The sequence below is a fragment of the Dermochelys coriacea genome, chromosome 15 (genome assembly GCF_009764565.3).
Source record: "Dermochelys coriacea isolate rDerCor1 chromosome 15, rDerCor1.pri.v4, whole genome shotgun sequence".
Lineage (NCBI taxonomy): Eukaryota > Metazoa > Chordata > Testudines > Dermochelyidae > Dermochelys > Dermochelys coriacea.
In genome coordinates this window covers 26,767,199-26,790,312 of record NC_050082.1, presented here as the reverse complement: position 1 = coordinate 26,790,312, position 23,114 = coordinate 26,767,199, and the positions used below count along the sequence as shown (strand labels likewise).

General features: G+C 42.1%; 1 protein-coding gene across 1 annotated transcript in view; it reads left to right on the top strand.

Moving 5' to 3' along the window:
- PPP1CC (protein phosphatase 1 catalytic subunit gamma) overlaps nt 1-22,699 on the top strand; it is a 34,030-nt gene extending 11,331 nt beyond the window's left edge. The window contains exons 2-7 of the mRNA XM_038373316.2: nt 12,263-12,394; nt 13,732-13,962; nt 18,389-18,493; nt 20,206-20,429; nt 20,761-20,895; nt 21,488-22,699. Of these exons, the coding sequence (XP_038229244.1) occupies nt 12,263-12,394; nt 13,732-13,962; nt 18,389-18,493; nt 20,206-20,429; nt 20,761-20,895; nt 21,488-21,577 (917 nt within the window). The 3' untranslated portion in view covers nt 21,578-22,699. The remainder of the gene's footprint in view (nt 1-12,262; nt 12,395-13,731; nt 13,963-18,388; nt 18,494-20,205; nt 20,430-20,760; nt 20,896-21,487) is intronic.
- Nucleotides 22,700-23,114: the final 415 nt, after the last annotated feature.

The following is a 23,114-nucleotide window of genomic DNA, read 5'->3' as shown; positions in this document are numbered from 1 at the left end:
TCAATTTGGTGGTGCTACTGTGAGTTTTAGTCTGATCAAAGTTAATAGCCTTAGAATTTTCTCTCTTGGGGTATGTATACACTGCAGTGTAAGCCCAGGGTTCAAACTCGGACTCAAACCTAACCCTCTTTTTGTCTGCACACAAATCGCTCAGACACAGGGTCTCAGAACCCCATGGGGCAGGAGGGTCCGGGCCTGAGTCAGGCCAGAACCCAGAGTTCAAACCGTATTGTTCTGCAGTGTAGATGACCCCTGGCGCCGCCCCCCCCCCCACTGGATTCATGCTCTAGGAGTCTGCCAGAAGTATTCCACAAATCCCACAGGCTGATGCTTTGTCCTCTGGACAGTCAAGTTTGGTGGGCAGTCAAGTTTTCCCACATTGCACCATGAACAGAGGGCTAGAGCAGCCACATTTTTTTTGGGATGGCATTAGGGAATCTGGGATATGGATGGTTGGACTTGGGCTTGCATGATGTAGTGTAGATGCTGGAGCCTCAGGCTGGGATCCACAGTTCAGCAATTCCTAACATGGGGTTACAAATGAGCATAGATGCTCGTGCCCTAGGTTAACAAACCCAGGATCTGCTAACTCAAGTTCTGCTAATCCTGGGCTTATGTTGCAGTATAGATATACCCTTAGGTTGCCTACACTGCAATTAAAAACCCACAGCTGGCCTGTGCCAACTGACTTGGACTCTAGGACCCTGTCAGGTGGGAGGGTCCCAAAATTTAGGCTGCACCCCAATCCAAAACATCTGTATGACAGGTAAATAGCTAGTTAGACCAAGATCTATGAGCCTGAGTCAGCTGGTGTCTTAGTTACTGTGTACACATACCCATAAAGGCTTGAGCATCTAGGAGTATCTCTTCAGTTCCAGTTCTGAATCTGAAATTGCCACCTCAGTCAGCTAATAGTTGAATTTTAACCATTTGCAAGTTGTTTGTCCCTTTTATGCCCTTGATACAAAATTAAGTATAAAATTGTCATAGGAATGATAATCTGCAAATGCCTTTACTTTGGCATTTCTTGTTTGCTATTGGATATCATGTCCTAATTCAGGAAAGATTGTTTAATCTAGTACTGAACTGTACTGTTGCTGTTAGACCAAGTCGTCTTGGGCCCTGTCAACATGAAGTGCTTTTCCATTATAGCTTTGCTGGTATATTGTACTGGCAACATGCTACTAGTGTGGACGCATCTTATGCTAGCAAAACTTGTAACTTCTCCACTGAAGGAGAGAGGAACTCTGCCATAAGAGCAAAATAAGCTCTACTGGCAGAAGCAAAAGTAAGAAAGATGATCCCTGATCAACATAGCTGTGCTGGTAAAAGCCCTGGTGTACTGTGCTTTTGCTTATGTGGCTGCATTACACAAGGGGCTGTTGCTGGCACAGCTGTGTCAGTAGGGGCTTGCATCTCTTCATATCCCTGACTGACATAACTGTTCTGGCAGATGTTTGTAGTGTAGATATGATCTTACACAAGCTTTTGTCAAGAAAACCTGAGTCCAGCATTTTTTTAGCTGTCAGCTCTGTAAATGTCACTTTTAACCTAATCTAAGGACAAGAAGAAATTTGGTTTCATATTTAAAAGAATATTTTGAGTAGTAGTGTATGTATAAAGGACTCGGTCCATGAGTCCCTTCCTATTCTCCCTCTACACCTTATTCCTGAGCAACATAATCTATTCTTGCAGCTTTTATCATAGGGCCATCTTCATTAGAGAATTGTACTGCTTCTTATTGAATCAGTGGGATAGCAATAACAAAATGTGCTCTCACTGACCATTCTGTTTAGGGTGCAGTTCTGTCCTTTATGCGCACAGCCCTCTAATCAAGCATTGCAAGCACACTGCACTCTAGGTACCTATCGTACAGCTCTTGGCACAGATCCCTGAAACAGTGGCTTGTGGGAAATTTGTAAAGGTCTACCTGGAGCCCAAGGCATGTTTGTCTCCCTTTTGTAATATATGAGAAATGGCTGCAATTCCCTTGTTTGTTAAACCTGCTCATTCCACCACAATGGATGGAGCTTAAGTTTTTTTTTTCCTTTTCTTCTTTGAGTTCATTTGTCCTCTTCTGGACTGATGCAACACTGCATTTTGATCCTAATGTACCTTCCTCAATTTCAGAGTTGCTTTAGGCTGACTACTGTCCAACAGGGTTTTAGAGTGAGATTTTTTTTTTTCCCTTCAACTTCTGGGAATTTGAGTAGTTGGAACCTGTCAACCTTTCTTTTATGACAGCTTGAGGCTTCTGTAATGAATCTTCATGTCTTCAGAGGTCAATCCTGCAGTAGCAGGTTATTATGAAGGGAGAAAACGGTCCCAAAGGCACCATTGGTTCTGTTTGTCTCCCCACAGCTATCTTCACACATTGCAATTTAGAGTCATGGAAAGCGCCAATAGACTAGTGCTTCTGGTTAGCTCTTTTAGTCTTGTGACTTCAACCTCTGATTTGTCAGAATATGTTCCTTCAAGATGGCCCTGGGCTGCAGCAGATATATGTAGAGGTGATGGTGGTTTCCAATTCAGGCAGCCTTAGAAAAGTATGTGCATTAGAACGTTGACATCTAGTGAAGTGGGAATTTTCTGTAATACTTTCAAAAAATTATGTGCCTGGCAGTAACTTACTTGACTAGGGGTTGCTACCCAGGGGGTACAAAAGGGTTAAAAAGCTACTTTTGGGACAGATCAGGAGACATGAGGGGTTCTCACATAAGTCTGTGGTGGAACGAATGTGTCATTAGAGGACTGGCTGACACCGACCCATATCAATGGAGGATCTGGGAAGACAATGAGAGCACCAAGAACTGATCAGTTAACATCTAATGGTGAAATTCCTGCAGGCAGTGGAGCTTGTGAACTCAACCTGGCTCTGCAGGAACACAAAGGACTAAGAGGTGATAGGACTTTATGGTTTTTGGAAGAGACTTGGAATCTCTCACCTGGGACAACAGAGGGAGAGATGGGGGAAAAATGGATTCCATGTCAACTTGGCTGTATGGAATGCTAGCTTAGCCAGGATGGACTGTCTTAACCTTGATTCTCTATGCTAATGTAAGGACTTCCTGAAGCTGTGTTTCAGTTGATTAATAAATCCTCCTACCTTTTGAAAAGACTGCCTGGTGTCACTTGTTGAGGTGCATTGGTTCCCGAAGAGTGTAAAAGTCTCTGATCAGGAGTCTGGCACAGATAGACTTGCTGAGCAGAGCTCACATATGATGCAGTGCTGGGGTCTCAGGTGTGTAGAGCGAATCACCTACCTGTAAGGAAGAGTGAGATCCCTTGGGGGTCTGGCAGACTGAAAGGATTCCTCCAAGGGACTGTTCAAAAGCTGGGGTGTAGCACAGGACCCAGAAAATTATCATCTTTCCCTTATCTTTAATTCTGGCCATAGCGTTTCTCCATAATTTCTCATATCTCCCACAATGGAGAAGATTGTCTTGCTAAGAGAAACAACTATACCAAGAGGCCTTAATGCAAGTTTCTTCTTTATAAGAGAATCTTTGTGTAAAAGAGGAAAGAATCTGTCAGTGTATTTTATTGACATTGGGGAATAAGACAGCATCATAAATACATCCCTAAAGATCAGGTGCAAATAGTACTTGGGATGAATTATTTTATTCTGTTCTCAACTGAATCCTCCTTAGCCTGAGCCACTATCAATCCCAGAATACTTCAGTTCTTGCATGTAGAGATGGTGCTTTCCGTGCCTCTCGAAAAATATTAATATGTACAATACTATCAAGCACACCTTTTTAAAAAAAAAAAGTGATCACATGGCTAAACTGCCAGGTGGTATCTTCCTGCATGATCTCCCCCCAAGCTGCCTTGCGTTGCTTCAGAGTTCAAAGAAAAATCATAAGTTTACATCATTATGGTAACATAATTTGTGACTTTTAGTGTGACTGATTTATTTGGAGAATCCCTCAGAGCAGCCTCTTAAGGATTCATTCAGCCTGAATATGCTGCGTTCTCTGGCTAGTTCTCTTATTGTGGATGAGAGAATCCTTGTTCCAAAAATATAGACAAGTTCTCACACCTCAGGCAGTCCTTCTGACCATCTTGTATTTCTGAAGCCAGGAGATACTCTGTCCTGATATGTTGGAAAGGTATCGTATCTCCATCAGCAATTCAAGCAGATTATGCATATCTGCTAGTTTAGGAGTCATTAAGACTACAGAAAACTAAAATTTTCATTCTCTGCCCTGTTTACACCTTTGGACCAAAGCATTTCAAAAGTCATGCAAAAAAAAAAAAAGTACTTCACTGAATTTCAAGAGATTTCCCCACTTCTCTCTTTCCTTCTATAATTTTGTGGCAATGAGTTTAATGTGCCCTGGAAACAGAGCGATCGGTTTATATTGTCAAGACAGTCAGCATCCAAAGGACTAGAAGTAGCTTGTTCTTACATGAAAACAAGATTCTGGCATTTCAGTGGACATCTACAGGACAAGCCAAGCAAGTTGAATACAGATTTCTGTTTCACAACTCAGAATTGTAATTGGTCTTTGACATCCATTACTAAAACCCACTTCTCTGTGGCCACACTGCAGCCCAGGTGAAGACCCTCTTCTATTCAAACTCTCTCCCTGCGCAGATACAAATTTATATCCACAGATGCGGGTATCAGCGGATATAAATCAGTATCCGTGGAACTGCAGCAGTGAAAAGAGCAGAATGTGGGGCCAGTGCCCTGTACTGTCAGCTCCTTCAATGTGACTGTACCGCCCCCAACCCTGCCGATTGAGGCTGGCAGCACGCTCACTGCCAACTGTTCCTGGTCTCACTCTTCTGTCCAAGTGGTATGCACACTCCCCAGATGGGACATGCAGACAGCTGTGTGGAAGGGACAGAGGCAGGGCTGGGGGTGGTACAGCCATGCTGGAGGAGCTGTTGGCATGGGGTGCTGGCTTCTGGGAGTGGTGGCCTCATGTTCTGTTCCTTTCACCGCTGCAGTTCCCAGGAGAGCTCTGTGGTTCCATGGATATAAATTTTTATCCGTGCAGGGCTGTAATTATAGTGGACAAGTTAGGTCTTTGAGCTCCCACTACCACCATTCTAGCCACTGATAGTAGCTTTTAATTTACTGAAGTTGGGGCTTTAAAAGTTTAGTCCCTGTGGAGAATCTAATCCATGAAGTTTAGACCTCTTTGATCTTGATTATGTTTGGGGGTTGATCCTAACAGTTTTCACTAGTTCAGCTGAACTAGGGAGCAATAATATAGACACATTCTGCCAGCTTTTCATATTTTAGCTAAACCTGCTAACTAAAATAGTGATTAAAAATTTAGAAACCACCTGAAAAATTTATCAACACTACGGAGCTGGTTTGAATGGTGGATGGGTTTTTTGTAAACCTCTTGTGAAGAGACAGCCTTGGATACTGCCACTGTTAAATTTAGGTCGAATTTGTAGAAGTCAGTTCTGTAGAAAGCGTTTTTATACAGTCGATTGTGTGTGTCCCCACACAAATGCTCTAAGTGCATGTAGTCGGCAGAGTGTGTCCACAGTATCAAGGCAACCGTTAACTTCCAGAGCGTTGCACTGTGGGTAGCTATCCCACAGTTCCTGCAGTCTCTGCCACCCATTTGAATTCTGGGTAGAAATCCCAGTGCCTGATGGGGCTAAAACATTGTTATGGGTGGTTCTGGGTAAATATCGTCAGGCTCCCCTTCCCTCCCTCCTTCCGTGAAAGCGAGAGCAGACAATGGTTTTGCGCTTTTTTTTTTCTTGAGTTACCTATGCAGATGCCATACCATGACAAGCATGGAGCCCGCTCAGCTAATTGTCGCCATGTGTCTCCTGGGTGCTGGCAGACGCGGTACTGCATTGTGCCACAGCAGCAGTTTATTGCCTTTTGGCAGCAGACAGTGCAGTATGACTGGTAGCTGTTGTCAACTTAGTCCTGGGTGCTCTTTTAACCGACCTCGATGAGGTCGGGGCACCTGGGAAAACATGGGAGTGATTCAGCCAGATCATTTCCCTTTTAAGTTTAGTTTCATGGCGATTGAGTCCTACCGGCAGTGCACTGTCTTAATCAGCAGCCAGCAGAAGATGATGGCCAGCAGTCATGCTGCACCGTCTTCGGCCGAGCACCCAGGAGATGACAATGGCTAATGGTCGTACTGCACAGTCTGCTGCCAGCAAGATCTATAAAGATAGATGACATGGCTCAAAACAAGAAATAGACCAGATTTGTTTTGTATTCATTTTCTCTTCCCTCCCTCCGTGAAATCAGCGGCCTGCTAAACCCAGTTTTGAGTTCTGTCCTTGAGGGGGCCATTCATTTTCTCGCAAAGCCACCCCCTTTTGTTGATTTTAATTCCCTGTAAGCCATGTCGTCAGTCCCCCTCCCTCCATCAGGGCAATGGCAGACAATCGTTCCGTGCCTTTTTTCTGTGCAGACGCCATACCACGGCAAGCATGGAGCCTGCTCAGATCACTTTGGCAATTAGGAGCACATTAAACACCACACGCATTATCCAGCATCATATGCAGCACCAGAACAAAGGCAAAGTGAAACCGGGCGAGCAGGCGACATCAGCGTGGTGACGAGTGTGATGAGGACATGGACACAGACTTCTCTCAAAGCACGGGCCCTGGCAATGTGGGCATCATGGTGCTAATGGGGCAGGTTCATGTGGTGGAATGCCAATTCTGGGCTCAGGAAACAAGCACAGACTGGTGGGACCGCATAGTGTTGCAGGTCTGGGACGATTCCCAGTAGCTGCAAAACTTTCGCATGCGTAAGGGCACTTTCATGGAACTTTGTGACTTGCTTTCCCCTGCTCTGAGGCGCAAAAATACCAAGATGAGAGCAGCCCTCACAGTTGAGAAGCAAGTGGCAATAGCCCTGTGGAAGCGTGCCAGGCCAGACAGCTACCGGTCAATTGGGAATCAATTTGGAGTGGGCAAATCTACTGTGTGGGCTGCTGTGATGCAAGTAGCCAACGCAATCAAAGATCTGCTGATATCAAGGGTAGTGACCCTGAGAAGTTTGCAGGTCATAGTGGATGGCTTTGCTGCAATGGGGTTCCCTAACTGTGGTGGGGCCATAGATGGAACCCATATCCCTATCTTGGCACCAGAGCACCAAGCTGGCGAGTACATAAACTGCAAGGGGTACTTTTCAATAGTGCTGCAAAAGCATTGGTGGATCACAAGGGACACTTCACCAACATCAACGTGGGATGGCTGGGAAAGGTACATGATGCTCGCATCTTGCGGAACTCTGGTCTGTTTCAAAAGCTGCAGGAAGGGACTTTATTCCCAGACTAGAAAATAACCGTTGGGGATGTTGAAATGCCTACAGTTATCCTTGGGGACCCAGCCTACCCCCTAATGCCATAGCTCATTAAGCCATGCACAGGCAGCCTGGACAGTACTCAGGAGCTGTTCAACTACAGGCTGAGCAAGTGCAGAATGGTGGTAGAATGTGCATTTGAACTTTTAAAAGCGCGCTGGTGCAGTTTACTGACTCAGACCTCAGCGAAACCAGTGTTCCCACTGTTATTACTGCCTGCTATGCGCTCCACAATCTCTGTGAGAGTAAGGGGGAGACGTTTATGGAGGAGTGGGAGGTTGAGGCAAATCGCCTGGCTGCTGGTTACGCGCAGCCAGACACCAGGGCGGTGAGGAGGGCGCAGTGCACATCAGAGCAGCTTTGAAAACCAGTTTCATGACTGGCCAGGCTATGGTGTGAAAAGCCTGTTTGTTTCTTCTTGATGAAACCCCCCAGCCCTTGGTTCACTCTACTTCCCTGTAAGCTAACCACCCTCCCCTCCTACCTTCGATCACCGCTTGCAGAGGCAGTAAAGTCATTGTTGCTTCACATTCATGCATTCATTAATTCATCACACAAATAGGGGAATAACTAACAAGGTAGCCCAGGAGGGGTGGTGGAGGAGGGAAGGACAAGGCCACACAGCACTTTAAAAGTTTAAAACTTATTGAATGCCAGCCTTCTGTTGCTTGGGCAATCCTCTGGGGTGGAGTGGCTGGGTGGCCGGAGGTCCCCCCCCACTGTGTGTTCTTGGGCGTCTGGGTGAGGAGGTTATAGAACTTGGGGAGGAGGGCGGTTGGTTACACAGGGACTGTAGTGGCGGTCTGTGCTCCTGCTGCCTTTCCTGCAGCTCAACCATATGCTGGAGCATATTAGTTTGATCCTCCAGCAGCCTCAGCATTAAATCCTGCCTCCTCTCATCACGCCGCCGCCACCTTTCAGCTTCAGCCCTCTCTTCAGACCACCACCTCTCCTCCCGGTCATTTTGTGCTTTCCTGCACTGACATTGTCTGCCTCCACGCATTCGTCTGTGCTCTGTCAGTGTGGGAGGACAGCATGAGCTCAGAAAATTTCATCGCGAATGCGTTTTTCCTGCCTTCTAATCTTTGCTAGCCTCTGGGAAGGAGGAGATCCTTTGATCCTTGAAACACATGCAGCTGGTGGAGGAAAAAAAAAAACAGTGCTATTTAAAGACACATTTTATAGAACAATGGGTACACACTTTCACGGTAAACCTTGCTGTTAACATTACATACATAGCACATGTGCTTTCATTCCAAGGTTGCATTTTGCCTCCTCCCATTGTGTGGCTAGCCCCTCTCCCCTCCCCATGGCTAACAGCGGGGAACATTTCTGTTCAGCCACAGGCAAACAGCCCAGCAGGAATAGGCAACTCTGAATGTCCCCTTAAGAAAAGCACCCTATTTCAACCAGGTGACCATGAATGATATCTTTCTCCTGAGGATAACACAGAGAGATAAAGAACGGATGTTTGAACACCAGCAAACATACACTGCAATGCTTTGTTCTACAATGATTCCCAAGTATGTGCCACTGGCCTGGAGTGGTAAAGTGTCCTACCATGGTGGATGGAATAAGACTGCTCTCCCCAAAACCTCTTGCAAAGACTTTGGGAGTACATCCAGGAGAGTCGTGAATGGCAGGGCAAATTAATCGTTAAACATGCTTGCTTTTAAACCATGTATAGTATTTTAAAAGTTTCACCAGAGGTCCCTTCTCTGCCTGGCGGGTCCAGGAGGCTGCCTTGGGTGGGTTCGGGTGGTACTGGCTCCAGGTCCAAGGTGAGAAACAGTTCCTGGCTGTCGGGGAAAACTGGTTTCTCAGCTTGCTTGCTGTGAGCTATCTACAACCTCATCATCATCTTCCTTGTCCCCAAAAACCTGCTTCCGTGTTGCCTCCATCTCCATTGAAGGAGTCAAACAACACGGCTGGGGTAGTGGTGGCTGAACCCCCTAAAATGGCATGCAGCTCATCATAGAAGCAGCATGTTTTGGGCTCTGACCTGGAGCGGCCGTTCGCCCCTCTCGTTTTCTGGTAGGTTTGCCTCAGCTCCGTAAGTGTCACTCGGCACTGCTTCAGGTTCCTGTTATGGCCTCTGTCCTTCATGCCCTGGGAGATTTTGACAAATGTTTTGGTATTTTGAAAACTGGAACGTAGTTCTAATAGCATGGATTCCTCTCCCCATATAGTGATCAGATCCCGTACCTCCTGTTCGGTCCATGCTGGAACTCTTTTGTGATTCTGGGACTCCATCATGGTTACCTCTGCTGATGAGCTCTGCCTGGTCACCTGCAGCTTGCCACGCTGGCCAAACAGGAAATTGAAATTCAAAAGTTCACAGGCCTTTTCCTGTCTACCTGGCCAGTGAATTCGAGTTGAGAGCACTGTCCCAGAACGGTCACAATGGAGCACTCTGGGATAGCTCATGGAGGCCAATACTGTCTAATTGTGTCCATAGTACCCCAAATTCGACCCAGCAAGGCCGATTTCAGCACTAATCTCCTTGTTGGGGGTGGAGTAAGGAAATCAATCTTAAGAGCCCTTTAAGTTGGAAAAAAAGGGCTTCGTCGTGTGGACGGGTGCAAGGTTAAATCGATTTAACGCTGCTAAATTCGACCTCAACTCCTTGTGTAGACCAGAGCTTAAGGTATTAAAATCCCCAGGACACTCTGGACTGCCATTTGAGATCTGGAGGGATGGGCTTGTAATGAGTCAACTATTGAGGTAAAACACTTTGCCTAAGAGGGACATTTACAACACAGACCCTTTTTTCCTATTTAATAGGGCAAAGAGGAGACCAATATTGTCTCCACTCTGCTGTTACTGCACAGGGCATATCCCTAGCAGGAGTGATTTTACTATCAGTGTCATTTTAATGCTTTATTTGCAAAGAGCCCTGGGAGGCAAAAGAGGGGAGAAAGATGAGATCAGTAAAACTGAGGGGAAAGCTGCACTGGTGGCATACTTACTCAGAACAGAGTTGGGGTTCTTACTGTCAATTTAGCAAAGGTTGGAGACTTTTTTTTTTTTTTTTAAAGAAACTCTTAACACCCTTCAAAAACTGAAGTACCGGTATTATTGACAGACTTGGGAGGGAGCCAGTTGTGGGGATGCAGAAATGTTGGGATACAAGGGCTGAAGAGAATATTGACGATACCATAAGTTTGTAACAGAAGGGGTAGAGGATGGGAAAAAGCAGGAAAAGAACTGAGGCTGGGATATATGGGGCGGTGGTAAGAAACAAGATAGGCAGAAACCTAAATCCAAAAGCGTTAGGGTGAAAGCTAGTAAAAACAATGGTGCGTTGTATTTTTGTTTGGTTTTTGTTACAGTGAGGATCTTAAGAGTTTCTCTTGGCTATCAGTCAGGTAGCCCAAAAGCTCAAATGGAAAGTCTAGAAAATCTGCTGTCTAAAAGAGAGTAGATTCCCTCTCAAATTAAATTAAATTCTTTGTAATCTTGAGTGAGTCAGTCAGTCTTGTTCAGAATGAAACTATGGTTTTTCAAAGTGATCATCAAAATTTGGTAGCCAGAATGCATAAGGGGGGGGGCACACTGGGGGAATGCAGAGCTCTCCCTGCAGCATAGACTCCAGAGGCTTCAGTCCCGCTGGGCTGGGCTCTCTGGGCATTGTGACATGCTGCATGGAGTCAGTGCTACTCAGGTTTGGCCCAGCCACCTCTCTCATAATGACAGGGCTGGCTGGGCCAAATTTCAGTGAGTGGTGCTACCGTCCCATAAACCTAGTCACAGTGCCACACTCACAGATTTGGCCTGGATGGCTCCCTCCTCAGGGGGACAAGACTAAACTTGAGCATAGAATCATAGAATCATAGAATATCAGGGTTGGAAGGGACCCCAGAAGGTCATCTAGTCCAACCCCCTGCTCAAAGCAGGACCAAGTCCCAGTTAAATCATCCCAGCCAGGGCTTTGTCAAGCCTGACCTTAAAAACCTCTAAGGAAGGAGATTCTACCACCTCCCTAGGTAACGCATTCCAGTGTTTCACCACCCTCTTAGTGAAAAAGTTTTTCCTAATATCCAATCTAAACCTCCCCCATTGCAACTTGAGACCATTACTCCTCGTTCTGTCATCTGCTACCATTGAGAACAGTCTAGAGCCATCCTCTTTGAAACCCCCTTTCAGGTAGTTGAAAGCAGCTATCAAATCCCCCCTCATTCTTCTCTTCTGCAGACTAAACAATCCCAGCTCCCTCAGCCTCTCCTCATAAGTCATGTGCTCTAGACCCCTAATCATTTTCGTTGCCCTTCGTTGTACTCTTTCCAATTTATCCACATCCTTCCTGTAGTGTGGGGCTCAAAACTGGACACAGTACTCCAGATGAGGCCTCACCAGTGTCGAATAGAGGGGAACGATCACGTCCCTCGATCTGCTCGCTATGCCCCTACTTATACATCCCAAAATGCCATTGGCCTTCTTGGCAACAAGGGCACACTGCTGACTCATATCCAGCTTCTCGTCCACTGTCACCCCTAGGTCCTTTTCCGCAGAACTGCTGCCGAGCCATTCGGTCCCTAGTCTGTAGCGGTGCATTGGATTCTTCCATCCTAAGTGCAGGACCCTGCACTTATCCTTATTGAACCTCATTAGATTTCTTTTGGCCCAATCCTCCAATTTGTCTAGGTCCTTCTGTATCCTATCCCTCCCCTCCAGCGTATCTACCACTCCTCCCAGTTTAGTATCATCCGCAAATTTGCTGAGAGTGCAATCCACACCATCCTCCAGATCATTTATGAAGATATTGAACAAAACAGGCCCCAGGACCGACCCCTGGGGCACTCCACTTGACACCGGCTGCCAACTAGACATGGAGCCATTGATCACTACCCGTTGAGCCCGACAATCTAGCAGCACTGCAACCTTGGAGGTTGGGGGCAGGTTGGCACTTAGCAAGTCATTTGATTCATTTAACCAGTTTTTAACTTCTTCCCACAGTGAGGGGGTCAAAACCTGGTAAAAACGTCCAACTTCAAGAGAATGAAATTAGAGGACTGTGCTTGAAATCCAGAGAAATCTTTCTCAGTCAGCCTATTCTACTAGAACTTGAAGCCCCACTTAAAATATGTGGTAAGTATTGTGACTTACTATGTATTGGTCAGTTAACACTTGACTTTCAGTGAACAGGCGTTAACTTGGAAATACCTTTGCAGAAATATTTTTTCTTGCATGCCTATCGATAGGTGTCTTAAATGTAACTAAAATAGAACTAATGTAAATCAATTGTAATCAGCTGATTTAAACAAAAGACTGTAGTACGAGGGCATAAACAAACCAATGTCCAGTTAATATAAAGAATAGTAATGAAGAGGGTAGCAAATACAGAAGTAAAAAAGTGGGGGATGAGGAGCAGAAACCCCAATGACAGAGATAAATTGGCTGAAACTAGACTACCAAAAAAGGATGGGCTACTTCTGGGCGGGGGAGTCCCAGAACAGAAAACCTTGTATGAAGAAAGCCCTGCCCTTAGCACAGTCCTGACTGAATCTAGGGATAGAACAAAGACCCACAATAGTACTAGGCAGCGTATTTGGGGCATAGATTCCTAGCCTGTCTAAGTAATTTATATTGTGATGAAAGGCAAAATAGAAATCACTCCAGTAAGAATATGTAACTCTTTTAAATAGCTCTTAAATTAGGTTGTGTTATTAAATCCTTTTCCAAGACTGAAGATTACCTCAATTTAGAGTAATTTGTTCATTATATCTTATAACTGCACAGCTGGTTTAAAATCTAGTGGTCTTTATAAGTATGATTGCTAGGCATGCTCTATTAAAAAAAACAAAAAAACAAAACTAGACTAGAAGTGAAAGTAGCATTCACTTTCAAGCCAACTTTGCAGCTAGGATTTGAATAATCTTGTTACTTTCTTAACACATCCATAAATGGTACTCAAGATTTATGTCTAGAAGAGATCTTCTAATTCTTACGTATGCAGCACTCTGAAATGAAAAGCTGCAGATGGATGCCTTCTGGAGGCATTAAGACCAAAATAAAGGGTCTTGATCATAGAATCTTTTCTCATGCAAAATTCACATTGGAGTTGAATGGGAGTTTACCTGTTGAATGGGAATAAAAACTACAGGATTGGGCACAAAGAGCTTTAACTTTTTGGATTGAGGTATTAAATATGTATGAATATTCTTAGATAGCAATTCTTTGGTCATTCAGCACAACTTGCTGGGTTATGTAACTTCAGTGACTCTGTATACTGCTGAATGTGCGTAATTTTCATACTAAGACTAGAGACCATTTGATTCTTCAGACATCTATGATGGGCAGTATGTAGCTTTACATGAGATATCAGAAATAGATGCAACTTTTCTCAAGTTTTATTTGGCTAGTAAGTCAGCAATTGTAGTGAAGTTCTTGCTTATGTACCACTTATGAATGCCTTTGTTTTTAAGGTGACATCCATGGACAATACTATGACTTACTTCGACTCTTTGAATATGGAGGTTTTCCACCAGAAAGCAACTATCTATTTCTTGGTGACTATGTTGATAGAGGAAAACAGTCTTTAGAAACAATTTGTCTCTTATTGGCCTACAAAATCAAATATCCTGAGAATTTTTTCCTTCTTAGAGGGAATCATGAATGTGCCAGCATTAATAGAATTTATGGATTTTATGATGAATGTAAGTAACATTTGTGTTTTGGTGGATGGGAGAGGAGGGTTGCTATGCACTTAATTATCCCAGCTTACAAAAATTCTCTCCTGGTCTCTGGTTTTATTTGAACTGTGTACGTACTAACAGCTTCTCTCTTGCATAACTCAGGTGGCCTCGGCTTGTTTTGGCAGGTGAAATTTGTACCCTCAATGATCCAGTTATGGTCTGATCAGCAAAATAGAAACTACTGCATAGAATGACTGGTATAATTTTATTCCTATTTGATCACTGCTGTGATTAACAGCTCTCACTGCTGTACACTGTTAAAGTCAAATTGTAAGCCTATCTAATCTTGTATAAGATCGAAATTCTAAATTGCAGTACAAAAATATTTACCTTTTCTCTGAAGTATAAAACTTGTGTGTATAATTACATTGTAAATCCTTTATCCTATACCCCGCTTACCAGATAAATACAAGATTTGACTTTTTACAAAACTGTTTACATTAGAAATAACTGATCCTTACTTCCCCTTTTCAGGAGGACCTGAATAGTGACATAGCATGAGGCAGTAATGAACTAACCAGGATGGATTGATTTAAATTAAAGCAGTTTAAATCAACAAGCAAGAAACATAGATTTAAGTCAGTCTATTTTAATCATGTTTGCATTTGTACTTTCTTTAGGAAAATAACTAAAGGTTTATTTTTTTCTTTGGTAACCATTTGTAACTAAATATAGCCTTTACACTAAATTTGATACTTCCTTTCATGAACCAGTAGGGTGCACTATATCTATACAAATGTATTTAAGTAATGATATAACTTAACATACATGTTGATGGTACTGCCCACCTAATAACTTTTAGTCCAGACCCCGCACGCGCGGCCCCCCCCACCCCCCATGCTCCAGAGACACTTTTATTATTTATCTACAGTGGAATAGCATGACTGAGGGAGCCACATATCAGAATATCTCATTGTTCACTGTTAAAATTCTCCTGAGAGGTGGGAGACCCCTGTTCAAACCCTCTATGTCCTGACAGAGAATGGGGGAATTGAATCTGGGTTTTCCACAACCCAAGCAAGTGCTCTAACTACTTAGCTAAAACCTGCAAGGTAGGTGCAACCTCAGTTGGCTGGATTTTCTCCTCCATCATCTGGATTTTGAATAAGTCCCAATCCTGTAAACGGCATCTGAGCATGCCTACCAGATTGGGCTGTATACATGACTTAGGTGGCCAAATACCTGGTTCACGAGTCACTCTGGGGATTTGGCAGGAGATAGGACTCCAGACACCTAGAACGGGGCAGGAGTATGCATTCCCAGAGGCAGAAACGGTAAGCTCCAAGGGAACTCTTACAGCAAAAACATAGGAGCCAAATGAATGTAGGCACCTACAGGGTTCAGCAGGAGTTTTGTGGATTGCAATGGAGCTAAACCATACTGGATCCAATCCTATCCTATGTTTTTCAAGATTCAACCTAGTAGATCTCATCCTCACGCCTATTTTTTTCATAGATTGGAAGACCAAAACAAGCTTCCCTGCTTTTTCAACTTCTAATCGATTTCTTAACTTCAAATGAACTAGTAATAAAACTCAATTAGCAGAATAAACTGAAATGAAGGGGAAAATCTTTCTGCACCTGTAGAAGTGGCTACTGCTGTCCAAAAGCTGGTTTAGCACTTCAGCAATATCTGGTTCCAGTTGCTTAGTCAGTGACTTCCACCACTTTAATGGTTTGACTTTCTTTAAAACTTGGCAGCAAATATGTTGTACTATTTAATTGTTTTTGTATTTAATTTAAATTTTAATTTTAGGGTTTTTTAATACACCTGTATTTAATTCAAATAAGTCCACTTTTTTAAAGTGATCAGCTTTTATCTAGCCTCTGCTGCCCCTCTCTTTAGAGGAGACAGAGAGGCAGCTCAAATTACAGGGTTGACATGTTTCATCTCTTCCAAAGATCATGTCAGGGTCTTCCAGCAAAGGGAAGACAGTAAGGACCTGATATATTTCAAATATTGTATACATTTTGGGGGGCAGGAGGAGCATTGAAGCTATCTTTGTGCATCCTAATGGAACAGTAAATACTAAAATTGACTTTGGCTTGCAGTATTATTTCTAAACTAAAATTGTAACTGGCATTCTTGTCTCCTGGTAAAAACAGTCTTGCTGACAAGTGACTCTTATTTATGGTTTTGATTCTACTCACTACTGGCTTTTTAAAAGAAAACTCTTAAGATTTAAATATTCATAGTTTGGCAATGGAATGTGGAATCTTTCATGTCTTGTTCAGATCTATTAGACTGGTAAGTTTGATCTTGGTGGTCTTGGTATCCACATCATTCAGATTGTGAACCTAATCCTTTACGAAGAGGACTTAAGTCTTCTTAGACAATTGGACAACCAGCAATAATACTCTTTTAAAAAAAAAAAAATTCATGTAAACTATATGAAAGCGGGATAGAAACTGACATGCAGTAGCACACTGATGCGCTTGTTGCTTTAACATTATTTTTCAAATACATGATCAGTAATTATACAACCTTTCAAATGGAATTAATTAAATGAATGCAGCTTTCCTAGTTATTGTGCCTTGTGACCTTAACTGTTGCTGTATGTGGGCTAAAAGCATGCATAAAGACCATTTTTTTCATATGTGCTGTCCACAATATACACATTTGATTTTTTAAAGTGCTGTGCTATTTCAAAATATAAACTTTGCTTGGAAAACCATTACCTTTTTAAGTTTTAAAATCCCTTAGCCTTTTTTATACTATGGGGAGAATAAGGATACGAATTGTGCTGAAAACTAAGACAGTTTTTTGTTTCACCAAACTTTATAGAGCTGGCTTCATAACTTATGACTCTCTTATTAAAACACTTTCAAAGTCAAAAGAACACTCTACTTTTGATACAGTTGAGGGGTACTGGTGTCCTCTGAACTCTGAAAAAGATAATTTAGGTTTATATACCAAAATGGAAGTGTAGCTGCAGTACCTTGTCCTATATTATCTTGTGCTGTGATCTAATTTGATATTGCTTGCTGAGCAGTTTGGATTGTATGTGTATGGATGGAAGATCTCAAAGGAAAACCTAGGTCCCCCATGAAATTACATTGCTGATTCAATAGGTGGCCCTTGTCCCTGAGTGTTGCGGTGAACTCATTATCCCACTATGGTGTTGAGGGTAGCTTTCGGTAAACTCTGAGCCACATACAGTTTGCTATGTACTGTTACCACTCGCCACTGGGAGAAAGTGTTGATTCCTATATTAATTAGGCTCTCTTAGGATAAAGACTACATAAGTATACAGTGTAAATCTTAACATAATTCCATACGCAAGTTGCCCAACTTTAGGGGGGTCAGTAAGCAAAATGCATTCTCTGAATACATTTGGTCTGTGCTAAGAATGTCTCTAAACAAGTGCTCAGTTAATCATAACTTCAGTGTATTTAAAGTTGCGTTTAAAAGGCTTTTGGGGTGAAATTAAAAAAAAAATCCTAACAGGCTGGATAACTTCACTTTTAAAGAGTTGAATGAAAATAGGGGGAGAACATGTAAAATACAATAGACTTCATATGGGAGTGGGGGGTCTCTTCCAACTTTATCTCACATTAATTCATCCGGAGAACGTTCTGGATGAATCAATGAGACTTCTAAATCTTCTACATACTCACTCACTGCTGAACAACATAGATTAGTCTTAGATGTTTTTATATAAAACAGCATGCACCTCTGGTGCTGCTTAGGATAACTTTCATAAAGACAACTTTTTTTTTAATATGCTTAAATTTTAGGTCCAGGTTTTCTACTAAGCTTAGTTTCACCTGGATACAATTGAGTAGAGTCTGGGTGTTAAGGAGACGGTTGCACTCCCCGATTCTCTGACTGGTTTTATATCGGCTACAGTACCTGCTAAGTTAAGAGTCGCCTCAAGGCTGCTCTGAACGCTAGTAAACAGTGGTTTCCAAGGGACAGTCTTTCAGTTACCTATTTCCAGAGTGCAGCATACTCCCAAAAATGCACCTGTACTGGGGCTGCGTGGGCGGGGGGGGGATAGGAGTTGATTGAACAGTCTCTGTGCCTGTTTGAGAAGGTATGTGCAATGCAATGGAAGTGGAACAAGCCAGAGAATCTGGCCCTAACCTGTAAAAGGGTCAGTCTCATTCTACACATGGAAACTCCTACAATTCTAAAAGAAACCTTTAAGAGCCAGTTGGTTTTTCTGAATTTGCTACAGTCTGAGACTCCTTCAGACCTTTTTTTCATCAGCAGTAAACTGTATTGCATCCAAGAGGAGCTGATTGTGTGCGTGCGTGCGCTCGCACTTCATTTCTACACTGTGACAAAGTTAAGACGGCAATGGTAGTATTGTAACATTGTTGGATCCTTTCTAGTTCTCATTCAGAGACCATATGTTTTTTTTCTCTCTCAAACTGTTTTGTAGGTAAAAGAAGATATAACATTAAGCTGTGGAAAACTTTTACAGACTGTTTTAACTGTTTACCAATTGCAGCCATTGTGGATGAGAAAATATTCTGCTGTCATGGAGGTATGTGGTGCTTCTCTAGTGGTTAGTCAAGTGATTGCTAATCCCTTACCTCTAGGTGTGCTAGTTCCATGTTTGTGTTTATGCATTTTCCATAGTTGGAAAATGACTCCCTGTTGGCTTAATCCTCGTTGCTGAAGTTCTGGAACACCTGTTCTCCCGGGGGGAATATAGGAGGCTCAATTCATGCACTGAGCTGGATATTGAAGGTTGAGGTTGAGGTTGAGCTGGATATTGAAGGGTAAGTTAAATAAACCAACCCTAAATGGGTTGTCAAACTCTGGAACTTGCTGCATATATTTTTAGACATTGAAATACTTAATTGAGCTAGTTTAGTACCATTTGGGATATATGGCTGTCTGCTTTTCCTGTTCTATAGATGTTCATCTGCACTCTCATCTCCTTTCAAATAGAGAATTTATGCAATTTGCTGAATAGATGGCCTCAGAGATTTGCATACATTCTAAAAAGGACAATAAATTCCTAGGACCTCCCCAGAACATGCCAAAGGGTTAGCCCATTCCTAAAAGTCAGTCTTATCCTTTTTGAAGTGACTTAGGTTAGGTTTTTTAACAGCTGTTTATACCACTTCAGTAACTGAATGGGTCTAACATATAAAACAGTCCAAGTGTCACAGCAGTGACGTGGCTTATTGCGACTCTTGGTATTGGTCTATAATTTGCAACAATTGTAGCTTAGCTAGACACTACAGTGAAAAATGGTCTGAATATTACTCAGTTACAGTAACTTAGTATCTCCCCATCTTAGTATTTCATGTTACTGAACAATGAGACAAGTACAGTATTCTTTCTATTTAAATAGCTTTCCCTTTGTCTTAAAGGCACACTTTGTAGGTGTTCACAAATATTAAGTAGTGAGAATGATGTATTGCAGTTCTGTAAAATACAGAAGTGACCTTTCTCATCCTTCTACCTAAATTTGTGAACTTCCACAATAGGCCACTGTTTCTGCTAAATTGTAAAACTGTGAAGACAAGTCACTAACACCTCTTTGTGGCATGGTGTAGCCCTTCAGAGTACCATGCACTCAGTTCCTTCCTGATTCTCCCATGATTTATTTATAGCCTATTATTTAATGTACTTTATACATTAAAGTAATGTTCCCCTGCTTGGAGTCTAATTAAGTTGTTATACAATAGTGTGTCTTAGCCCTTCAGACCCAACCTGTCCCACTTGAGGCTTTCAGTTCATGCTTGTAGGCCACTCAGTTCCTTCCCCTTAATTAAGGGGTTTTATCCCTCCTTGTTGAGCTGTGCTATATTTCAGCAGTCAGGCTTCTCCTCACCAGGCTTTTTCCCTCTACCTTCCCTTCCCCCCGCCCCCAGTCCCCCAACAGTTGGGCTTTATCATGTTCAAGTGGTCCTGAATAATACCTGGTCCTCAATTTGCTAGCTTGCATGCCACTCCTTTGCACTTTTTTCCTTTACGGGGCCATGTCATGGAATAGGGTTGGCTAGCCCTGGGCCCCACTGCTTCTTGATGGTGAGAGACCACCCTGTTACAGAAAGCTTTTAAAATTGAATAAAAATTAAGAATCCCCATAAAACTTCATAAATACTAATCACCACCAGCAAATCAACAGGATGGACTTTAAGGCTTTTTGTGTTTTAATAGATGAGTCAAAATGTTTGTTAATGTGTGGAACATACTTTGAGTAAAACATTAACCATTTATACATCTTTAAACTCCTAACAGGCCTGTCACCAGACCTTCAGTCAATGGAACAGATTCGGCGAATTATGCGCCCCACTGATGTACCAGATCAGGGTCTTCTTTGTGATCTGTTATGGTCCGACCCTGACAAAGATGTCTTAGGATGGGGTGAAAATGACAGAGGAGTGTCCTTCACATTTGGTGCTGAAGTGGTTGCAAAGTTTCTCCATAAACATGATTTGGATCTTATATGTAGAGCTCATCAGGTATTTTAATTTTTTTTTTACAAGTACAGTCCATGGCCCTGATCTTCAAGTGGGATCCTAGTGCCTCAGCAGAGTCCAATTAACTTCATTGCTAATAGATCACACTGCAGGATTGGGCCCTGTATCCATTCCTAATTGTTTTGATCTACTTAGTTTAGAATGTCTGTTGTCTAGTCTTAAACGCCTCTTCTATAGCTGTCTGTGCTAGACAGTCATACTATCTCACGGCTGTATGTGGGCTAACATAGATGCATGTCATTTGAGAAATACTGTTATATGACTTTGTGGTAAGAAATTGTTCCATTCTAATAGAGCTATTTGTCTATTAAAGGTGGTTGAAGATGGGTATGAGTTCTTTGCAAAAAGGCAATTGGTAACTCTATTTTCTGCACCAAATTACTGTGGAGAATTTGATAATGCTGGTGCCATGATGAGTGTGGATGAAACTCTCATGTGCTCTTTTCAGGTACAGTATCTTAAGATTTTGATCTTTAACAAATTTGCTCTTTAAAAAAAACCAAACATACTATTGTAGAAATAAGAAAAGGAGTACTTATGGTACCTTAGCTTATGCTCAAATAAATGTTAGTCTCTAACGTGCCACAAATACTCCTTTTCTTTTTGCAAATACAGACTAACACAGCTGCTACTCTGAAACCTATTGTAGAAATAGTTCTTATTGCAAATAGACTTTTACAAATGTGAAAGGTGGCTGGAAAGGCTACTTTCAGTTCAGTCACTCCTCCTCTTAAAGGATTTAGGTTGCTTTCCACATTGGCATAAAGTAGAGCACACTTCTCACCTTGAATTAGACGAGACTTCAGTTGGAAAACCTGTTTCCTGAATCTTACTGTCACATGATTCCAGATTGTCTGGTCTAGTACTAGCATAACTGTTGGGTGGGCAGGGATCACACTACTCCTAGCATTGAGCATGCAGAGTTGCTGGCTGACTTTACTCATCATGGTCACCTGTAAGATGTTTTTTACAAGAAAATTAGCAGATTGGCTTATTTGCTGGCTAAATTACCATAGTAAATAACTGAATTGTCTTTTCAGATTTTGAAACCTGCAGAGAAAAAGAAGCCTAATGCTAGCAGGCCTGTAACGCCACCGAGGGGTATGATCACAAAACAAGCAAAGAAATAGTAAATTTGGTACTGCCTAGCTGGGACTTGTATTATAGTATATAACCTCCATTTTTAAACTTGTAACGTGTACTGTTCAGCTTGCTCAAAATAGATAACGTGTTTGTGGTTTTTCATTTTGATTTAATGAATGGCATTTGCTGGTTGTAACAGCAAATGAAAGACTTTTTTCTCCCTTCCCAAGAAGAGTTTTTAAAACTTCCCTTATGTCGGTGTTACAGCTGTACACTCCACAGCATCTTATCCTGTCATTATGGGTAATTGTACAACTGACTTTTTTGAATCTGTACAATGAGTAGTGTAAATGCTTGTTTTCTTCTTTAGGAACTAAAGAGGGCACTAGTGTGCTCTGAAATTAGAAATTTGTTACTGTCAGAAGTTGCATACTGTTTATACAAACCACTGTGAACTTTTTTTACTTTAAAAATTTGTTTTAAAGGGATTGCTTTTCTTTTAATGTCTTGTCATGTACACATTAGTTTTATTGCTGTCAACATAAGAAATAACCCTCAACCTGACCAGCATCACTGGTATGATGTATATTTAATTAAAGCACACTTCCCCTCCCATATGCTTTAAATGAAAATTAAAGCCATTATTTTAAATGTTTGTCTCTCTTTCCTGAAGCCAAAGTTTCTGTTTAAAAAGCTGTATCTACACAACCCATCAAGATGAATTGGCAGGGCTTTACATTCAAGCCTTTCTCTTGGAGATAAAAGGAAGCTTTGACTTTAAATAGCAAGTCGTAATGCTCTGCGATTTGTGCTATTAATAGTAAAGGTAAACCATGTTTTGTACAATTTCAATATTCTATTGAGTGAACTTTCTTACAGTTGCAGCTGTCCTGTGGCAGCCAGTTACAGAAAGCAGTAACTTGTGGAAATGGTTCTAGATCTGCCTGAGAATTTGTCCATATCTGGCCTAAAGAGTTGCTTCTGCAAAGAAGTCTAGAAAATAACTTGATAAGCCAACCAAGCACAGGAGTTATTTCTGTTCACCAGTTTATACAAATCTAAGTCTCTTGTTTTAAAAAACAAAACTGTTAATCTTTTTTTGAACAGATGACAGTGTACAATACCATGTAGTGAAAATAATTCACTTATTAAATGAAGAAATTGTTAAATCTTCTCAGTGTCTATTTATCAGCACACTACACACCTGAATTGTCAGAAGATTTGACCAAATTAGATGAATAAATTGATCTGGAAATGCCCATCACATCTTGGAATTATGTCTGAGCTTCACACACTTGCGGTATGGTTCTAAAGGGAGGGTCTTGATATAGCTCCATCATGCTTGCCTGTAAAAGTTGAGTGCCTCCCCATTAAAAGTGAGATGGGAGATTTGTGTTGTCAGACTAACTTGCTAGAGACGCTCCTGTAGATCTAGTATAGTATACAAGTAAATTTAAGTTCTAAATTTGTCACTGAAAATACAGGCAGCTTAAATATTTATAATGTCTTCCATATATCAAGATAGCTGCAACAACTCCTAGACAGTTTTGTTCGCTTTCTGCTGGAATGGGGAAAGAATGTACT